Source organism: Platalea leucorodia, assembly GCF_965183815.1.
Source record: "Platalea leucorodia genome assembly, chromosome: 3".
In the NCBI taxonomy this organism is placed as follows: Eukaryota; Metazoa; Chordata; class Aves; order Pelecaniformes; family Threskiornithidae; genus Platalea; species Platalea leucorodia.
In genome coordinates this window covers 76693765-76711748 of record NC_138825.1, presented here as the reverse complement: position 1 = coordinate 76711748, position 17984 = coordinate 76693765, and the positions used below count along the sequence as shown (strand labels likewise).

The following is a 17984-nucleotide window of genomic DNA, read 5'->3' as shown; positions in this document are numbered from 1 at the left end:
GTAAGCGTTGATGCACACATGAGGTGTAACAACAGTGGGACATTTACAGACACTGACTAAAACTACTAGAGTAACTGGTAACACTTCTATTGATCAGTGTCCTCCAGCTACCATTTTTTAAATTATATTTTTCTAACTGATTTTGTGTGGTATAAGGAAAAAATGAGCTACAGACAGCTGGTCTATGAGAAAAATGGTGTGTAGATACCAGGTCTACTAAACATTCATTAATAACTAAGTTCACCTCTGTGCAGACAGCCTGAATAAGACCCATTTTCCACTTATTCTGCTCCACTGAGGACTGAGAAGGCCTTGATGGAGGCATTTGGCAAAGTTGCTGGTGTAGCTCTTGAAAGTTATGAAGAATGTGATGCTAGATCTCAGCGGAAATAAGTGAGAAGGGGAGCACTGAAGTAACAGTCTGGAATGAATATGACTTTCAAAGGCATCAGGCATTTTAGTTTTACCTAAACTACAAAGAACTTACTAAGACAGCAGTAGATCCAGTGAACAATTTTTTCTGAACCACTATTAAAAATACATTTGCCATTCAACAGAATGAATAGTATACAAACTATTTGCACGTTTTGCAAACTTAGTATTATTTTTTTAGTCAGAAGCTGTTCCACAGAATATTTTCCTTTGTTAGGAATGGCACCTTTTCTAGTAGAAAATTTGAAAACATAAAAAAGGAATAAATTAGTTAGACTTTGAAATTATTGATATTACTTGATGCAATGCTAAAGCTTCTCTCTTGTATTGTAACTGTTTGAGTTTACCATGTTTTGAAGTCTCATGCCTGTAACTGTCAGCTGCAACAGGATGAGAGCGGACAGGGCACTTTGCGGTGCATTTACAAATCTCACTGCAGAAAATGTGAAGCAAAGAATTGGCATAGTTTTTACATATGTGTAACCAGCTAGGTTCCAACATTTAGAGTGGTCATTCCAGCTGGTCACAGTAAGTCAGACAGGTTTTCTAAAGCCTGTGTAAGTTTGACAAGGGATCTAGAAATCCTATAAAATTTTCTGCAGTACCGCAGTCACGTGGAAAAGGTTTTATATACTTGCTCTGTTGAAAAGGCAAGACTGGATACAAATTAAAAGGCACAGATACTATAGAACAGTCACATTTCTTGGATAAAAATATCTTATAAATTAGATTAAACTAATGATTAAAATTGGGAACAGACATTTTGCTGTTGCTTTATTTCTCAGTGCTGACTGTTTCTTGACCAAACATCTCTATCTTTTCTAATGCCGCACCACCGTGTGCTGGAGGAGTCTTTCCTGAACAGCTTTTCTTGTTTCTTCCCATTTCTGTAGCTTCCACCAAAGTATTAGTCAGTGGTTTTCCCAGCGTTTCTGGAAGCATAGTTGTTAATATTCCACTCAGAAGAGCCATGATTCCAACAAGCAACTAGAAGAAATAAACAGTAGCTGTAAAGGTAGAAACGTCTTTCATGTTATGCAACTCTCATCTTGCTTGAGAGTACATTTAAAATAAACCACAAGGGACTGTAATGCAAAGCCAAGATTGTAAGTCTTAAATACTAACTGTATGAAAGATCTGCCTTTTTTTGTTGCATAAATGGAAGATTATGGAGCAGAATTAATGAAGAGCAAGTGAAGTGTTTTGTTCCACAAGGGATCAATACAGTGCAAGCAGGAATAATTCTATTTGAGAAAACAATACATATCTCTTCAGTTGGTGTATTTCTACTACCAGGTATGTATTTAAGAACTGATTCTAGGATTGCATACATTTATTTTTACATGCATGTTCATAGAGGTACAATTACCCTGCCACCTGTAATCTAATTTGCACTCTAGCTCCTGAACGTATTCCCCCTTTACCTGCGTGCCTGTTCCTCCTGCGCGCAGCCAGATCAGAATTTCTCAGTATGGATCATTGGCCTGGAGCCATAGAAGTGTGCATCCCTGCTCAGGACAGCACTTCAGCAGATAATGAGCTAGCTCTAAACAGGACTACTACACTGCAGTTTCAAAGATCTGTTAGGGCTGCGGGTGTCTACTGACATTTGCACTGGGGGCACATCTTGGATTTCTCCACGGTGTACACAGTTCCATAACGACAGCTTACTTCAGCACGAGTGGTGCAAAGATCAGGATCATGTGGAGTAGGTGCAGAAGCACGCACATGCTCCAAGAGTATCTTTTCTTTCCCGTCATTTCTGTGCCTTGTTCTGTGAGAACAATTCACACTTTCCTCCTTTGAAGTACAGAACAGCATTTAAACCCTGACATTCTTCCAACGTCAGGTTATAAATGACCCAAATCTCTCTTGATTGAAATGCTTCCACAGCATACATCATGCCTGGCCTCAGTGTTTTTCCATTTTATGACTGTGCACTTTGATGCTGTATTATCCTTATCTTGCCCTATGCTGATTCTCAGGTCTGTCCCGTTTGCTTAACACTTTCTTTCCAAGTGTGAGAGAGAGCATTTGGAATTACTATGCCAATGTCTCTCACACAGAGCCTGAGACAAGTACTGGCCAGCTACCATCTGCAGCTAAGCCAGACTTTCTCCTTAAGTCAAAAAGGTGCTTTAAAATTGGAATTCTCTGTTGTAACCTTGAACAGAGCTATTTTCATGGAAATGCACCATGCTGCTTTTCCTTCCCCCCACCTCCAAAAGAAAAGGACAGCTTGTCTCAAGTACTCTTTTGAGAAGCAGAATTCACACTGTTGCATACACTCCTCTTTTTGCACTTGCATTAAATATAGAGGCTGACAAAATAAAAAATTATGCAAAATACTGTTGAATACTACAAACTATAGTGAAAATAAAATAGTCATGCTCTTACCATGAGAAATTTAAAAAAAAAATCCTAGCAATAATGTGACCAGAGGAATTGGCACTGAGTGACAAACTGAGGGAAATCTTTGCAGGCATATATATATATATATATGTGGCATGGGTGATATTTAAAAATATTTTCCAAAATATTTAAGTCTCACCTCTGAGTGTCAAAACTCCTCTCCACTATTAAAACATGATTTTCTGCCATGGTAAGACAGGATGAATTGACACATGGCAGCTATTCCACGGTAACCTCTCTCACGCACATTCTTTAGGCTGTCATAAGTTCATATTTGAGGATATTGAGGGCTGTTAAGGATATTGAAGCTTATGGATATCTGTACATTTGGAGTTTATGAGCGCAGGGTCACTACCGATGCCCAACAGAACAAGGTCAAAGCAACACTGTGTGCTTTGAGTATGTGTGTCTTCTCTGTTTCGGTTAGTCTTTTAGACACTTTGCATTCTTCTCATGTTTTCCTTCCTCATGAACCTACCTCTTACTCCCCTGCAAACTCTCACTATTCTGCAAGCGTACACCATCTTTCCTGCCTTTTCATCTCAGCATTCTTAACTCTATTCCATCACGTGTTACTTTCTTTTTTTCCAATGTGAAAGCTGCTGCACGCAGACTAATTCAGTGTGTTTCCCTTCTCCCTGACCCTACAAAGTATTTTCCAATATTTCCTATGAAAGACAGAATATGAAACAATTAAGTCACAGTATATTAATGAAAGGACTTCTCAAATGTCATCTACCTTTTCAGGGGCAGTAACCACACTTATCAATGAAGTTACTCATATTTAGTCAAAGCAAGTCTTTTGCAGTCTTTTCTATACTTCTTCATAAGGCACTTGACATAATTTAGCTCTTTGCTTACTCATAACAAATGTGTACATTTTGTGTGTATGTACTCTTTTACTTATGTAACTCAGCATCAGAAAATGTTCTTCTGATATAGCCAATGAGTTAAATGCTTATGAATTGAAGTCTACTATTGCACAAAGTATATAAGTATGTTTAAGCTCCACTGAAGTTAATTTGACAGGAGTACCCGCTTAAATTCATTGCTTTTTCAGGGTCTTAATTTCAAGTCTGACTTTCTGCTTCGTCAAACTCTCAAAGTATTCCCAACGCTTCAGTACAAGCAGCAGCTTCTAACAGCTATCATAACTAACTTCAAAAAAAGATTCACCACCATTTTTCATATGTCTTCCTCCCTACCTGGTGCAACAATTTTAACTTCACAGTGGTCTAAAACCAGGACTTAATATATTGAGTCTAGAACAAAAGATAATTTGAATTAAATATCCCTACAAAACAATACTTTTACTTCTGAGAACAAATGATTATTCTAGTCTGCTATTTATATTTATATCCACATCTGGTGGCTCTGAACCAATCTAAAATATGATCTTATTTACAAAATTGCTGCTTCAACAAAAAAGGTTAAATTTTGTCCTGAAAATCCACTAGTATTAGACACAGGATTTGCATTCATTTAACTTTACTGACCTCAGTGGAGGTTTTTTTTAATTTAAAATTTCTGGTTTATCTGAGAGAAAAATCACGTCTGTTAAAGGGCTACTGTAACATAATTCTTAACAGCTGAGAAACAGAAATATGTTATACATGGAACAGTTGCTTTACTGTAAGTTTTCTAGAAAGTTGTCACATGAAAAACATTCTGGGCAAGTTATTCAAGATTTATAGGCATTCAAATGAATGCTTGCATTACTCACAGGTGGCATAACTGTATGGGAGGCAGACTGTCAAACAAATAGCAATAGTAACTGCTTGACAATGTGCGGTGTATACAATAGATCAACATAATGTATATCAGTTTACTTACAAATGTAGGCCATTTCATTTCATTTCCATTCCAAAACACACACGTTACCTGAGACTTGGCTCGCTATACTCCAACTGAAGACAAGCCTATTTAATAAACTGACAAATGTTTTATAATAGGAGCTAATAATGAAAACATATTCACTGTGAACTACTACACAACTCTACAAATACTCTGGATACTCTTTGTACACTGAAAGTTGTTCATAGCTGAAATAATTCCTCTGGTTATACTGCCATTTGCACTGCTCTCCAGCATCTTTGAGCATTCCCCATCTGTGGTTTAACTGCAGCACTTCTGCACAGATAAAGCTTATCTCAGCCAGTAAAGGCAAAACACTGACAAGAGAAAAAGAATGTTCTCCCATGACCACTCTGTTGTGCAAATGTTTCTTCGTCTTTTCTGGGAAGATATCTTGGTTTGCATGGGGCCATTATTAAGAAAGAAAACACTTTTTAGGAGCTTGAGGGAATAAATTAATTTGTGGTCTGCTTCATCCTCTTGACTTTCATCCAAAACAACTGAAAGTAATTAATTTAAATAAAGAAACAAGTTCCCAAGAATTCTCTGAAACCAATCTCTAGCATCTATAATTGAAGACTTTATAGTTGCAAAATCAAAAGGACACAATGCCACTTTTTCAGGAAATTCCAATGTGGTAGACAAAATTAGAGTAAGAATCTAGGTGAAAGACACATCCTGTTACATTTTCACCATCTGACGTGTAATCTATATATAACATTGGTGTGCTAGTCACAGTGAATTCTACGGGTTTTTGAAAGAACTCAAACTATTTTTAAACCATTAATAAACTCTTCTCTACTTAAAGCTTTAATATAAACTTTGTAATTCCTTCTGTTTTTACATATATGGGTATAAATTATCCTTCAGGAGTAAAAAAGGGATTAAATAGCTGCAGGATTTCTAAGCAGCAAGTGCCTCATAACATAAATGTAATGAAGAAATGTGATTCATTTGTGAGCAGGAAATACATAAAATATTTTGTCCAAAATGGATTTGAAGATACATAATGCAGACTCCACGAAGGAATGGTTCCACCTCTGTTTTCTTGGGGCAACTGGAGGTAGAAGACAAAACCTAACGGTAGCATGACCTGGAGTCACCTACAAGTAGATGTGCTTAATGAATCCAAGGTTCTGTTCCTTGTCAAAGTCACCGTGAACCCCGTCAATATACCATTTGCTTCTCTTTTCTATCTGTCTCACAAATTGTTTTGTTCGGTTCTTATAAATGAAAAATGAAAAAAAAGGAGCTTTGGGACAGCTGTGAAGACCAAGGATAGTAACCACAAGACATTCTTGATCTTTTGGAAGGCTATTCCAAAGATGCAATGTCCCAGGGAAGCCATGGAAAAGATTAAGGAATAATATTACGAAAAAACAGCCATCCATAGTGAATTCCAGGAATGGAAGAACTATGCCTTTGAAAAAAGGTAAAGAGTAAATCATGAGCATGGTCAAGAACTGCTAGACCTGCAGCGTAAAGAAGTATGGATTAAGACACTTCCTAAATGTTACATGGTAGATAAAGTATATTTTTATGGAAAATATTTTTATCAATTTTATACTAGGATTCAGTGCATAAGTATGTTTACATCTTCCATCATAAAAACTTTTCAGAAGATTTCAGTGACTCAAAGTCTCCCTTTTGCTTTAGCTACATATTTTTAACAGTATGAAGTTACTCTGAGACTTAAAATTTAGAACAAGAATGGTTCATTCAATTTCTTTTTCAAAATAAAAAGTTCAGCTTTTGGTTCCTGAGAAAACAAGTGACACATACGCCTTTTCAAAACCAGAAACATTCACCATTGAAATAAATACTTACAAGTGGCATGAAAATCCAAACACTTCTCAGATATACACAGAAAGGAGCAACCACACTTCCTGCACGGCACATCATGCTTCCACTTCCAACAGCAAGCGATCTACACATAAAACAAAGACTTTGATAAGAATTCTGGCAGATAAAGCAAACAATTAGAAATGTACAGACACTCAAAACATCAGGATGATATGTGTCTTTATGCAATGGTACTAGGAAGCTAATGCTACACCAGTGTAAATTTATATTGTAATAAAATTCAGCTGCTTCTATAATTAAGATGAAAAATACAACAATCATTCAGCAGAGACCACAGGATGAACAACCAGGACTTTTAAGAAAGGCATAAATAATGTTTAAGAAAGTATTGAGTATTCTTCTAGTTCCTCAATGAAACCAAAGAATGCACACAGAAATGAAAAAGAAATTAAAATTTATTATACAGCCAAATACTAAACAACTCCGAAGCAGCGGAGGAACTCATCTCATCCCAAGTCTTTTGGACCACTGCCACTAATCTGGCCCAGGAGCATAACAAAGAAAAGGAAATAACAGCAAAATAGTGAAAAATATATGACTGGTGAAAGTTCTTACCTTACAATTGTTGGGTACAGTTCTGCTGTGTAGAGATATATAAGGCCAAATGCCACACCTATTGAAAATTTTCCAGCCATATTTGCTAAGATAATTAATACATTGAAATCCTATTGAAAGAGAGCACAAATAAATAAATCACCAGAAAATAACACTGTTCCAAACTTAATTTAAATCCTTCAAAAGGTCACAATCCTTGTGACCCTTCTTTAAACAAGAAGCAATACTTATTGCTTGCTTTTTTAAAATCGGTCTCAATAAATAACTAGTGTCCATATAACTTTTTACCAGTCCTGGTTCACTGAAGCCCTGGAAACATTTTGCATGTGACTCCAGCAATGAAACTGTGAAACCTGTACTGAAAATACAGAAATCTATCTTAGACTGACAGCCGCATTTTAAAAACAGCCTTTAATCAACTATATGATTTAGAAAGAGCAGCTGCATTTACAGACTTAAGAGCCTTTAAAATCACTTTCTACTATAGGAACACTTTAAACGGTACGTGACTAACCTGAGGTATGAACATAATTAAAACACAGATCAGTGCACTTAAAATAAGGAACGGAATGAGTGTGTTTCTCCTTCCCAGTTTGTCCATCCCAATGCAAGCAATGACATAGCAAGGCAACTCCACAGCACCTGTCAGTATGAAATTATTTCGTTTTAAGTCATGATTGCACATATTCATGTTATAACTCTAACTTCCTCTTTATGGGGATTCATTTAATCTAGGGTGTAATAAATACGTGAAATGTAGAGATAACCAGTGTGTTGGGCTAGTTCATTTGGTAACAGAAATGGCAACAGAAAGCAGAAAGCATGGCCTAAAATATGGTAGTGGGAGATCGAGAAGGACGAGGGAAACAGGTTTCACAGCACAGAGCAGCTCCAGTTCTCTTTGGGGTGGAAAAGTACAGAAAACAGCAAGGCCATGGTCCTGCTTTTATGACACTGGCACTTGTGACTGAAAGCTCTCCATTTGCTGCTCTTTTGCCTCAGGTATTTTCACATCAACAGCTTAAATGAAGGACAATATTGCTGGTGTCACACCGACACACCTCTCAGGATTTGCCAGCTTCCACCTGGACACAGAACCAAAGCCACAGGGGCCTCCCGCAGCTTCAGCCCCAGATCACCCCAATGTAAAAGGCAAGCAAGGTCTCTCCGGGTCCCGTTTTCTGAGCCAGCTCCACAAACACAGAGTGTGTGGTTCCAGCTTTCTCTCTTCTCCATTAAAAAGAGGGCAGCTGCTTACAATACCCCATTCATACTCAGATCGTCTCATTGTAATGTTTCTTTCCAGAGAAAAACTTCTGCAGCTCTAAAGGAACAGGTGTTGGCTAGGACTGTTCACAAACCCTGTGTGAACACGATTTGCCCCTAGACAAATTATATTGAGCCAAAACCAGTTCAGATATGTTTTAAACCGACTTGCTCATGAAGAATGCTACTATGTCCAATGTAAAATCAAGGAAGAACATAAGATACAGCCCTGTACAAATATGCTGCATTCCTTTACTAAGTATGTACAGTATGTCAATACACTTATAATATCAGGAAACAATCTTTTGGGCCTGTGTTGGTAAAATCAGGTTGCAATTATTCAGTGTATGTTAGTCTGCTAAAATATTTTTGAAGGAAGCGGACACAGTGATTTATGCACTGTACTCTACCATAACATTTTCGTTTCTGCGCAATACTAGCATCCACTCTTCAACACGTCAATCAATACGCTATAATACGTGACAACACAAACTGAATTCATGAGTGCCCCAGTCCTTCTGTGTGCTTGTGTACATGAACAGTCACATTCACTTTACTGAGGGCACTCAGTTGCGTAAAGCAAAGCGCATGATTTAATTCTTTGCTGGCTCAGAGCCACGTGCCTGATCTAGAGCCTTCTGAAGTCAATGGATTATTTCCACTGATCTTAACAAACTCTGGATCAGGCCTTGAATGCACTGAGCTGCCTTTATAAACAACTGACGTACCAGAGGAAGATTACAGTCAGACCAACAAAATTAAAAGAATACTACAACTATATTAAAAATATACTTTTGAGAAAACTAAAATTACTCTTGCTTCTGAGAATTATGAATCTATTTTCTACACAGACTCAATATATCATGACTGTAAGTGATTAAAGGAATAATTTTTTTATCTCATTTTCCTAGTTTGTGCCTTTAATAGAGCCATGTGAATTTTCTGTTGCTGGTCTGCTTCCCTTGGTGTTTGTGTGGCTCTACCGTATGCTTGCAGGGCAAAGAGGAGACAAGCAGAATATGGTTTTACAACCACAAAGACAGACAGAGAACAACCAACAAATTTAAATTATCTTTTTTTTTTTTTCAGAAACAGTGAGATTTGGAGTGAATGATACTCCTCCTGTGTTAGTCAACTTTACAAAGAGTTAGCACGAAGCTTTTTGAACAAGGTTCATAATTGAATGAACAAAGTTAAAAAACTGGCTGTCAAATCTATAGACGTTTTTAAATGTTATGTTCTAGTTCTGTCATAAACAGAACAAGGTACAAAAATATTTACCTATGAGAAAGAGATTTAAATATTCATTGCCTCCTAGACTGACAGAACTGAGGGAGAAGACGTAGTACCCCAAGCTCCCAGTGAACCAGATCAGCCAGACTGTGATGGTCCTTCTTGCAATGTGCCAGTTACAAAATAGGTCTAAGATGTTGTGCTTCTTTGTTGAGGACGTGTCATTGTCACCCGTTCTGACACTGACTAGATCATCTTGTTGGAATGAGCACAGTTCAGAAACTTTGCAGGGAGTGCTTACTTTATTCCATCTTGCCATTATATTAATAACTTCTTGTGCATCTTCGTATCTTTCCTCTGACAGGAGCCAAAAAGGTGTTTCTGGGAGCATTGAGCAGCACAAGATAAAGGGAAGAGTCACTATGGAGAGAAATATCTGATAGACCCACCAGGTCCGAACCAAAAATCCCACGAGTGCCACAACCATAATTCCTATAGCAAAAAAAGCATGGACATGCATAGAAGCCCAGGTTCGTGCTTTAATGCCAACAAATTCAGTCACATAAACAAAAGCCACAACCAGATAGCCACTTGAAACCTGTGGGGGTGGGAGAGAGAAAAAAAATAAACAAGTGTGAGGTTTGTATCTACTCTCCTTGTGCAACAGCAGTAGAAACAAACAGCTAACAGTGTTCCACATTTGTGTACGCTTAATTGCCACCGCACTGGCATGTCCCACACTGACAGAAAAAAAGGCGACCCTGAAAACAAACCAGCTGGAGAAAAAGTTCACTCAAGCCTTCAGACTGCCTGGACACTGTATTTAAAAATATGAAGTGATTTTGGATGCTTCTCTGTAGTGGGGGAGAGCCAGCAAGAGACACCTGAAAAAGAGCCTAATATGCTGATGTCACTAAGCCCTTCAACTCCAAAAATCAGGTCCCTTAATGACATCGCAAATTAGATGCTTGGGAAAATGAGGTCCCCTGAAGTAATTGCCACTTCTGAAAATCTTGACCTTGGCTTTATGTCAGGGAACTGCAAATTTACTGAGAATTACCTTCCACACCCTTGTAAATTATCTCATTACATCAAATTTTTGAAATGTTGGAAGAGAATCTCATATATATGGTTGTAGGTTCTTACACAGTATCTAGCAAATGCAACTACTGGCATGTTCTGCATTATAGTATTTCTCCATTGAATATATATATATTCTTGAATATATATATATATATATAAATTTCTCTAGCAACAGTCAAGCTCTTGGTATCTCAAAACATTTCAAAACACAGCTAGAAAATCTAGACTAGAAAATATTCCAGTATATTGTTTTGATTAATCAATTTTCTGCTTAAAAATATTCCAGTTAATAATCTCTGCTTCTGAACCCACTGAACCCGATAGGAAAGCTGCGCTGATCTCAGTGGCACGGAGCTAGAGCTTTAGACCTCCATCTCACAAATCAGTCCCAGTGGGCAGTTAAAACCTATAGCACTGGTCTGGTCAGAGCTTTTTGCTTTTCTAACCTACCACAGCCCCTAGCATCAACAGCCAAGGGAGTCAGTAGAGGGACTCCTGTTGATCTCACTGTTCAAGGCTGAAATGCCCATGCAGTTTTTCCTGCTAGGAAATCCTTCTGAGCTCTAATCAGGCACAGGGAGATCCAGGTGCAAGGTCCTGTCTTGACTAGTGCACTGTCAGCAGGAATAAAATAAATTATGTGATTATTTTCAAATTTCTAACCTACTTTAAATAAGTTACATGATTTTTCTTGTGATAGCATTCTAATTTCTTTATGCATTATATAGTGAAAGACTACAAATATTATACTTTTGAATGTAAAGTAGTAATTCAAAATTGGTTACTATGTATAAATATTGACTATATACCAGATATTGGATATATGTCATACTTATATATAAAAGTATGTGTATAGATACACGTAAACACATATACTGGAATACCTTAAGTACAGTATAAACATCTATCTAGGTGTTAAACATGTCTACCTACGTATTTAGTATTCCAGATGTAGCTTAAACAACCAAAGAGATGCATGGAAGAGAAAACGTGCATCTCCCCTCCATCACTCAAAATGGTAGAGATAAAAATCATACTTATAGATTTGTTATTTTAAGAAAAATATACTCCATTTCTAACAATAAGGAGAAATGCAATGGCAGCTGCAATGCAGAATCCAGAATTTGCTGCTCACACTTGGTATTTAATTACCAGTCCAGCAGAGGTTGGGATGGAGGAAGCACCAAACACTGCTTCATACAGACTCTTTCTATTAATTCAAAGAGGAAAAGTGCTGTCGTCCAAGAACATTCAGACTCTCCCTGCTCTGCTGAAATAAGTGCAACAGAGGGGGCTTTAGAATAATGAAGTAGGGGAGGAAATGAATAACAAAAGGGAGGTTTTCCTGAGAAGGGGTAGGAAATGACACATAAAAAGAGCCAGGGTGAACATCCTTTCTTACCATAGCAAGGAGAAAGCGCACAATCACGAAACTGTAGTAGTCAAATGTGAAGGCCACTGCGATGCCAAATAGAAACTGACCAGCACTTGTGAACCACATAACACGCTGTCTTCCCAGTCTGCAAATCACAGCAGTAATAAAATTATAAATAACCACAAACTTTCTATTAAAATACACCTGCAACTCCAGAGAGCCTATCTGGAAGTAAGTCTGAAAATACTGTACTTGATACTTTCACTCACCACAGAAACTCGGGTTTATATTTATATTTATTTATTAATAATTTATTATTAATATGTATATTATTTATATAACTTATATTAATTTTTCAGTAATTCCAACTTCCAAGAAAAAGGAAGGTACTATGGACAGAACTTCTGTTCCACAATTCTTGGCTGGAAGCAACGTGCAGAAGTGGGCATTACCTATGCTCACCTCCAGTTTCAAGCTTAACTTCTACATAACTAATCTGCAAATTTACTCTGTCTTATTGATGAGGACAGTAGGTAAGACTCGCTTTTTCAGATATCTTATATTAAGTAACGTCTAGTTAATGACTTTCAACAAAAATTAGCTGTGATAACACACGCCATCTCTTGCCAAACTAACAACCAATTTGGATAGTAATGAAAGGCTTCTGTAACTTATCTTTGTCTGGTTATTTAAAGTTGAATTCTCTCATAAATGACAATCACATAGTTCCCCTGAATTTTCTGATTGCATCACAGCACACGTGCATGCATATACAAACACAGAAATCCAGGAAGCTAGTATACTAACAGCAAAAAAAATCATGTCAAATACTAGCTTCCCATCAACAACATAGTAATTTCCAGTGTAAAAGAAGGGCATTTAGTAAAAAGGAACTTCTATTTGTTTATCTTCTTCCCGTATCTCAGGGAGAAAATATACCAAGTACAGCCAGTTGTCCCTAAACAAGTGAGCACATGCTATCAATAAGAAGCTCATCTGAGGAGAAAACCTAGAAATCTGCAGTAGATATACAAGACTCTATTGAGGATTCATTCTATTCTATCTACAAATGTTCTGTAATACAAAATGCGTGGAATCATTCTTCTTCCCTGGTAGTATTCTCTTGGACTCTTATTATCTACTCCACTGCAAAAAGCTTTTCACAGATGTGGATATTGCGTTTAGACAGAGAGTTTGAGGACTTTCAGGGGTGTGGGCTGCTTTGTCCGTTTTTCTCTGTGAGTATTTGATACTACATTAAAACAACTTTGATTTTTCTCCAGTCTTGACCTGGAGTCATGCACATTTGGTCTCTGATCCCTGCCAGAAGAGATCCCAGTGAGTCCTAGCTGTTGGAGCTCTTCTGTTGGGAAATCTGTTAATTGGGAATGGGAGGAACCCACAAACTTATTTCCCACCAGCCAGGATGTGTCAAAAAATAGTAACTTTCAGCTGTAAAATCTACAGTTGTAAATCTGCAACTCAGAATGGGTGTATTATCTTAACTGGCTGTCCATGGCTTGAATTAATGGAAATGAGAACAATATGATCATAACCTTATAAATCATGTCTGAGTATTAATTAATAAAACTATGAATGATTTAAAGGGATGCAGAACAAATGTTGGCTTTATATTCTGGTTTTGTATTACATACGGTTTTACAAAGCCTTGGATCGGGAGGCAGGATTGATTCCATGTGTTCTAAAAGCCAAATTAAAAAAAGATCATCTTTACTTTTGCATTCCCATGTTGTAACTGTCACACCCTAGCGTTGTGCTAATGAAGGAAAATCAGAAAACAACACGCCTGTTCTCCTTTTTCTGCTTATACTGTTAACTGCAGGATAAAATGTTACCTTCCACCTGACAGAGCTGTTAGTCAACAAGCTCCTTTATAGAAAGAAATAAATAACACTAAACCAGCCTTCAAAGCAAAACACGGATACATAAACTGCCTGAGACAAAACCAAGTACAACGTAGCTTAGGCGTTTGACTCTCATACGGATAGAGGGACATGGCTGGGCGTTCTTCTGAGGTAGGAATACATGTGTTTGTGTTGAGAGAGAAAACCAAGAGAAGCAGGAGGATACAGACGTACATCCTGGATCTCACTATTGCTTCTGAGTCCAGTTCTGATGCTGGATCTCAGTGCGTGATCCGAGATAACATCCAGGGAGCAAGTGACAGAGGGGAGCAGGCTGAAGGACAGCCTTGGCACCGTGAGCAAGGGACTGCTTGGGTCAAGTCCCTCCACGGACCAACTCTCCTCGTGCTCAAACAGAACTTTGTACGTGCTGGTAAATAAGTGAAACTACAGCACAGCTCTCTGACAACCATTTTTCCTCCTATCTGGACTAATCTTCAAGAGACTGAAGTTTAAGATAACCACTCAGGGAAAAAGTACAACTGTACAGCAAGGAAAAATAGCATATGGGTGTTTATTTTAAGAACGTGGGGCCTGATCAAACTCTCAAAGCCTTTGCATCAGCCCCACAGAGCTGTATCCATGACAAGAGGTTAGGAAATTTGTGATTTTAAAATACATGATTTTTAACCTTCCAGTAGCCCTTCAGCTGTTTATCATATCCAAAAATAAAAATCTATGTTTCTATGAGGAATCTCTCCTCATGGAAAATGAGGTGAAAATCTACTCCCAGGTTTTACTGTTGCTATTACTACTGACTATTGCTATTCCTGTTAAAAAAAAAATAATCTAGGGGAAAATACTAGCTGCACAGAGCAATTTGAGGGATCAAGGCCTAGAACAATGGCTGATATAAAGTAGGAAAAAATTCTAAAAGCAAATGATTGGCAAATACATTTTAAAATCAGTACTTGCTTCAGAAAAAGAAATTGGGTTAAACACTGCTGTGAATAAAACAATATCCAAACCTCCTGAGTTGTGAATACATAATTATGAATACACAATGAATGAAAACAACAAAACAGGTAGATACGCATGGTGTTACTGCAGTCTGAAGCTACAATTTTCAGAGGATGGCACTTTACCTGTCAGCAATGTCACCAAAAATCACTGCTCCAATCAAGACTCCAAGCATGAATGTAGGCTGGATTAATTTTGCAAGCCATTCTCGGTCACAGACCAGATCCCACTGTGTAACAACAGTGCTCTTCCACTTTGTATCATCATAGAGAAATCCATCAGAACAAGAAAATACGGACTTGTTGCCTTTGTATTCATATGTCAGATCCAAACTGACTTCTCGTTTGGACCTGCTGCATTGGTTCAGTTCCCAAATTTCTCCATTTTCCAGCTGGACTACAATGTAATTTTCTGTTGATGTCCATAGTGTCCAGGTGTCCTCTATACTTAATTCAGAGGAGTTGTAGAAAAGAACACTACTCACATTTCCAGGGATCCCACATACAAAGTTAGGAGTAACAGCCATGAACACAGACGCTAAGTAATGGATACCACATGACATAGCTTGAAAGACAGATGCAAAATAAACACATGCTTGAAATCTGTAAAGGGAAAGAAAAAAGTTTACTGAAGAAAAGCCCTCCACACATGAAAAAAAAAGTCAGCATAATTATTTTGCTAGGATCAGTAAATGGAGACATCATTAAAGTGTCTAGTGTTTTGTCATATAGTGCTGCTTCAATATTAGCTAAGCCCTGCAAGAGACCAAAGATGAGAGAAGATCCACAGCAGAAGTAATGTATTCTCAGGAAGTAAATGCTGCTCTTAGTCATGTGTTTAGCCATACACAGAGAAGAGCATTTAAAAAGAAACAATTCTGAACTTAAGCACTTAGTTTGAAGCAACCTTCCACCCTCCAATTCTGTGTAGTACATCCCCTCAAAATAAGGCCTTAGATTACTAGAATGGTTAGAAAAAACAAAATGTTGCAACCTCAGGTTCTGAGGGATAGAGATATGTGCATCAAATAAAACAAACCAAACACATTGCACCCTTCATTTCACCTAATTGTATCTATATAACTGTATTCCATCTATCTTAAAATCATAGAATCATAGAATCGTTAAGGCTGGAAAAGACCCTTAAGATCATCAAGCCCAACCGTTAACCTATCACTGCCAAGTCCACCACTAAACCATGTCCTCGAGCACCACATCTACCCGTCTTTTAAATACCTCCAGGGATGGAGACTCAACCACTTCCCTGGGCAGCCTCTTCCAATGCCTGACTACCCTTTCGGTGAAGAAGTTTTTCCTAATATCCAACCTAAACCTCCCCTGGCGCAGCTTGAAGCCGTTTCCTCTCGTCCTATCACTTGTTACTTGGGTGAAGAGACCGACCCCCACCTGGCTACAACCTCCTTTCAGGTAGTTGTAGAGAGCAATAAGGTCTCCCCTCAGCCTCCTCTTCTCCGGACTAAACAACCCCAGTTCCCTCAGCCACTCCTCATAAGACTTGTGCTCCAGACCCTTCACCAACTTCATTCCATCTCTCTTTATTGCCTCCAAAAGACAAAGAGAGAATACATGTAGACACGTGTAGAGGAAGAGAGAATCTGAACAGCGTGAAATGTTTTGTACCAAAACATAGCTGTAAACTGGGTTGGGTTTTGGCTTAAACAGGGTGTACAGTTATGCATTAAAGATTGTATCATAAAGCAAACATGGTAAAAGAATGTTTTATGCATAGCCTGAATTTTGGCATTTTAACAGCTTTTAAAACACGCTTGAGATGCAAGTAAATGTTAGTATATAAATTGCACATGCATTCTGAATTTCGAAAGACTTGCAATGAACTCTAGTATCACTAGACAGTTTCTGACAATCTAAGCATAAGGACTCTTTTCCTCAATTAAATGTTAAAATTATGCACATAATTAGTACAACATCTGTTCAGAAAAAAACAACTAGCTTTGGTTTCTCCTCCACTTTTTACTTCCTGAAGGCCAAGCAATTGCACTAATTTAAAGAAGCATTCAATGAGCTTCTATATATACATCCTTACTGTAGTATGTGCTTGGCCTTGGTGGTATGAAACAAAAATCAGCTTTTTTTTAAATGATCAGAGGCTATCTCTGCTGAAGTTATAGGAAATGATGCCTAAAAACCAATTGCCTTGAAATGTCTTGTGGGAAGTCAGAGCAATTCCGATCCCCTTAACAAATGCGACCTCTAGATCACTTCCCTCTGAAACCTATCTAGCCTTGAATTCCCGTAATAAAGGTTGCAACAGTACCTAGCCTAAATCATCTGTCACCACAATTTCTAATTAATTTCTAAACCATCTATAACCAAAGTATTTAAGTAGAATTTGCTGGATACATTGTCTTAATGTCCATCTAACCTTCCCAATTAAACAGTTCTCTTGCATAACCTAACTCCATTCACCATCCTCATTCTCGTCTGCCTTTTATCTTATGATTCTTATTTCTTTCTTTGGTAAATGTAAATCCAGTTGCCTATCCTGTCTTTCCAATGGCATTGCTGCTGTTCAGATGGAGTGTTTTTTATCCCCCTTTCTCTTGACCACAGCTCTATTGACTTTTCCACAGCAGTCTGAGGAGAGGGCCGAATTGCTAAACCCACTGTGGCAGCTCAAAAGCTGGCTCCACTTCCCGCTTGAAGACTCGGCAAGGCAATCCTCGCACAGGTGCTGTGCTGCCCTTTCCCAACAAACCTCGTGAGAGATATGGTCAAGAGAAACCGAACATAACCACAGCATCCCTTAAGCCTATCGATCCCCTCTCAAGAGAACAGCTTCTTCAGAATTAAGTAGCTAGCCATAAATCAAAGCAAGGCTAAAACGGCTCTGAAAGGCTTTTGGACTATCTTGGACAACAAAAAAGCAAAGATTATTCTGAAATGTAACCTCTGTCCCCCTATTAATGCAGACAAACATGGTCAGCGACATTTTTTAGCTCCTCTTCTCTACTTTCATTTTAACTGTTCCCACCAAAAGACACAAAC

General features: G+C 38.0%; 1 protein-coding gene across 1 annotated transcript in view; it reads right to left on the bottom strand.

Annotated features, from left to right (window-relative positions):
- Window positions 1–1206: 1206 nt before the first annotated feature.
- The window catches only part of SLC22A16 (solute carrier family 22 member 16), a gene marked incomplete at its 3' end in the record, with an annotated part of 36055 nt that continues 19277 nt past the window's right edge, over window positions 1207–17984 (bottom strand). Inside the window, exons 2-8 of the mRNA XM_082306287.1 lie at window positions 15084–15560; window positions 12101–12218; window positions 9664–10213; window positions 7631–7758; window positions 7117–7226; window positions 6526–6625; window positions 1207–1419 (exon numbers count right to left, since the gene is read on the bottom strand). Of these exons, the coding sequence (XP_082162413.1) occupies window positions 1207–1419; window positions 6526–6625; window positions 7117–7226; window positions 7631–7758; window positions 9664–10213; window positions 12101–12218; window positions 15084–15560 (1696 nt within the window). The remainder of the gene's footprint in view (window positions 1420–6525; window positions 6626–7116; window positions 7227–7630; window positions 7759–9663; window positions 10214–12100; window positions 12219–15083; window positions 15561–17984) is intronic.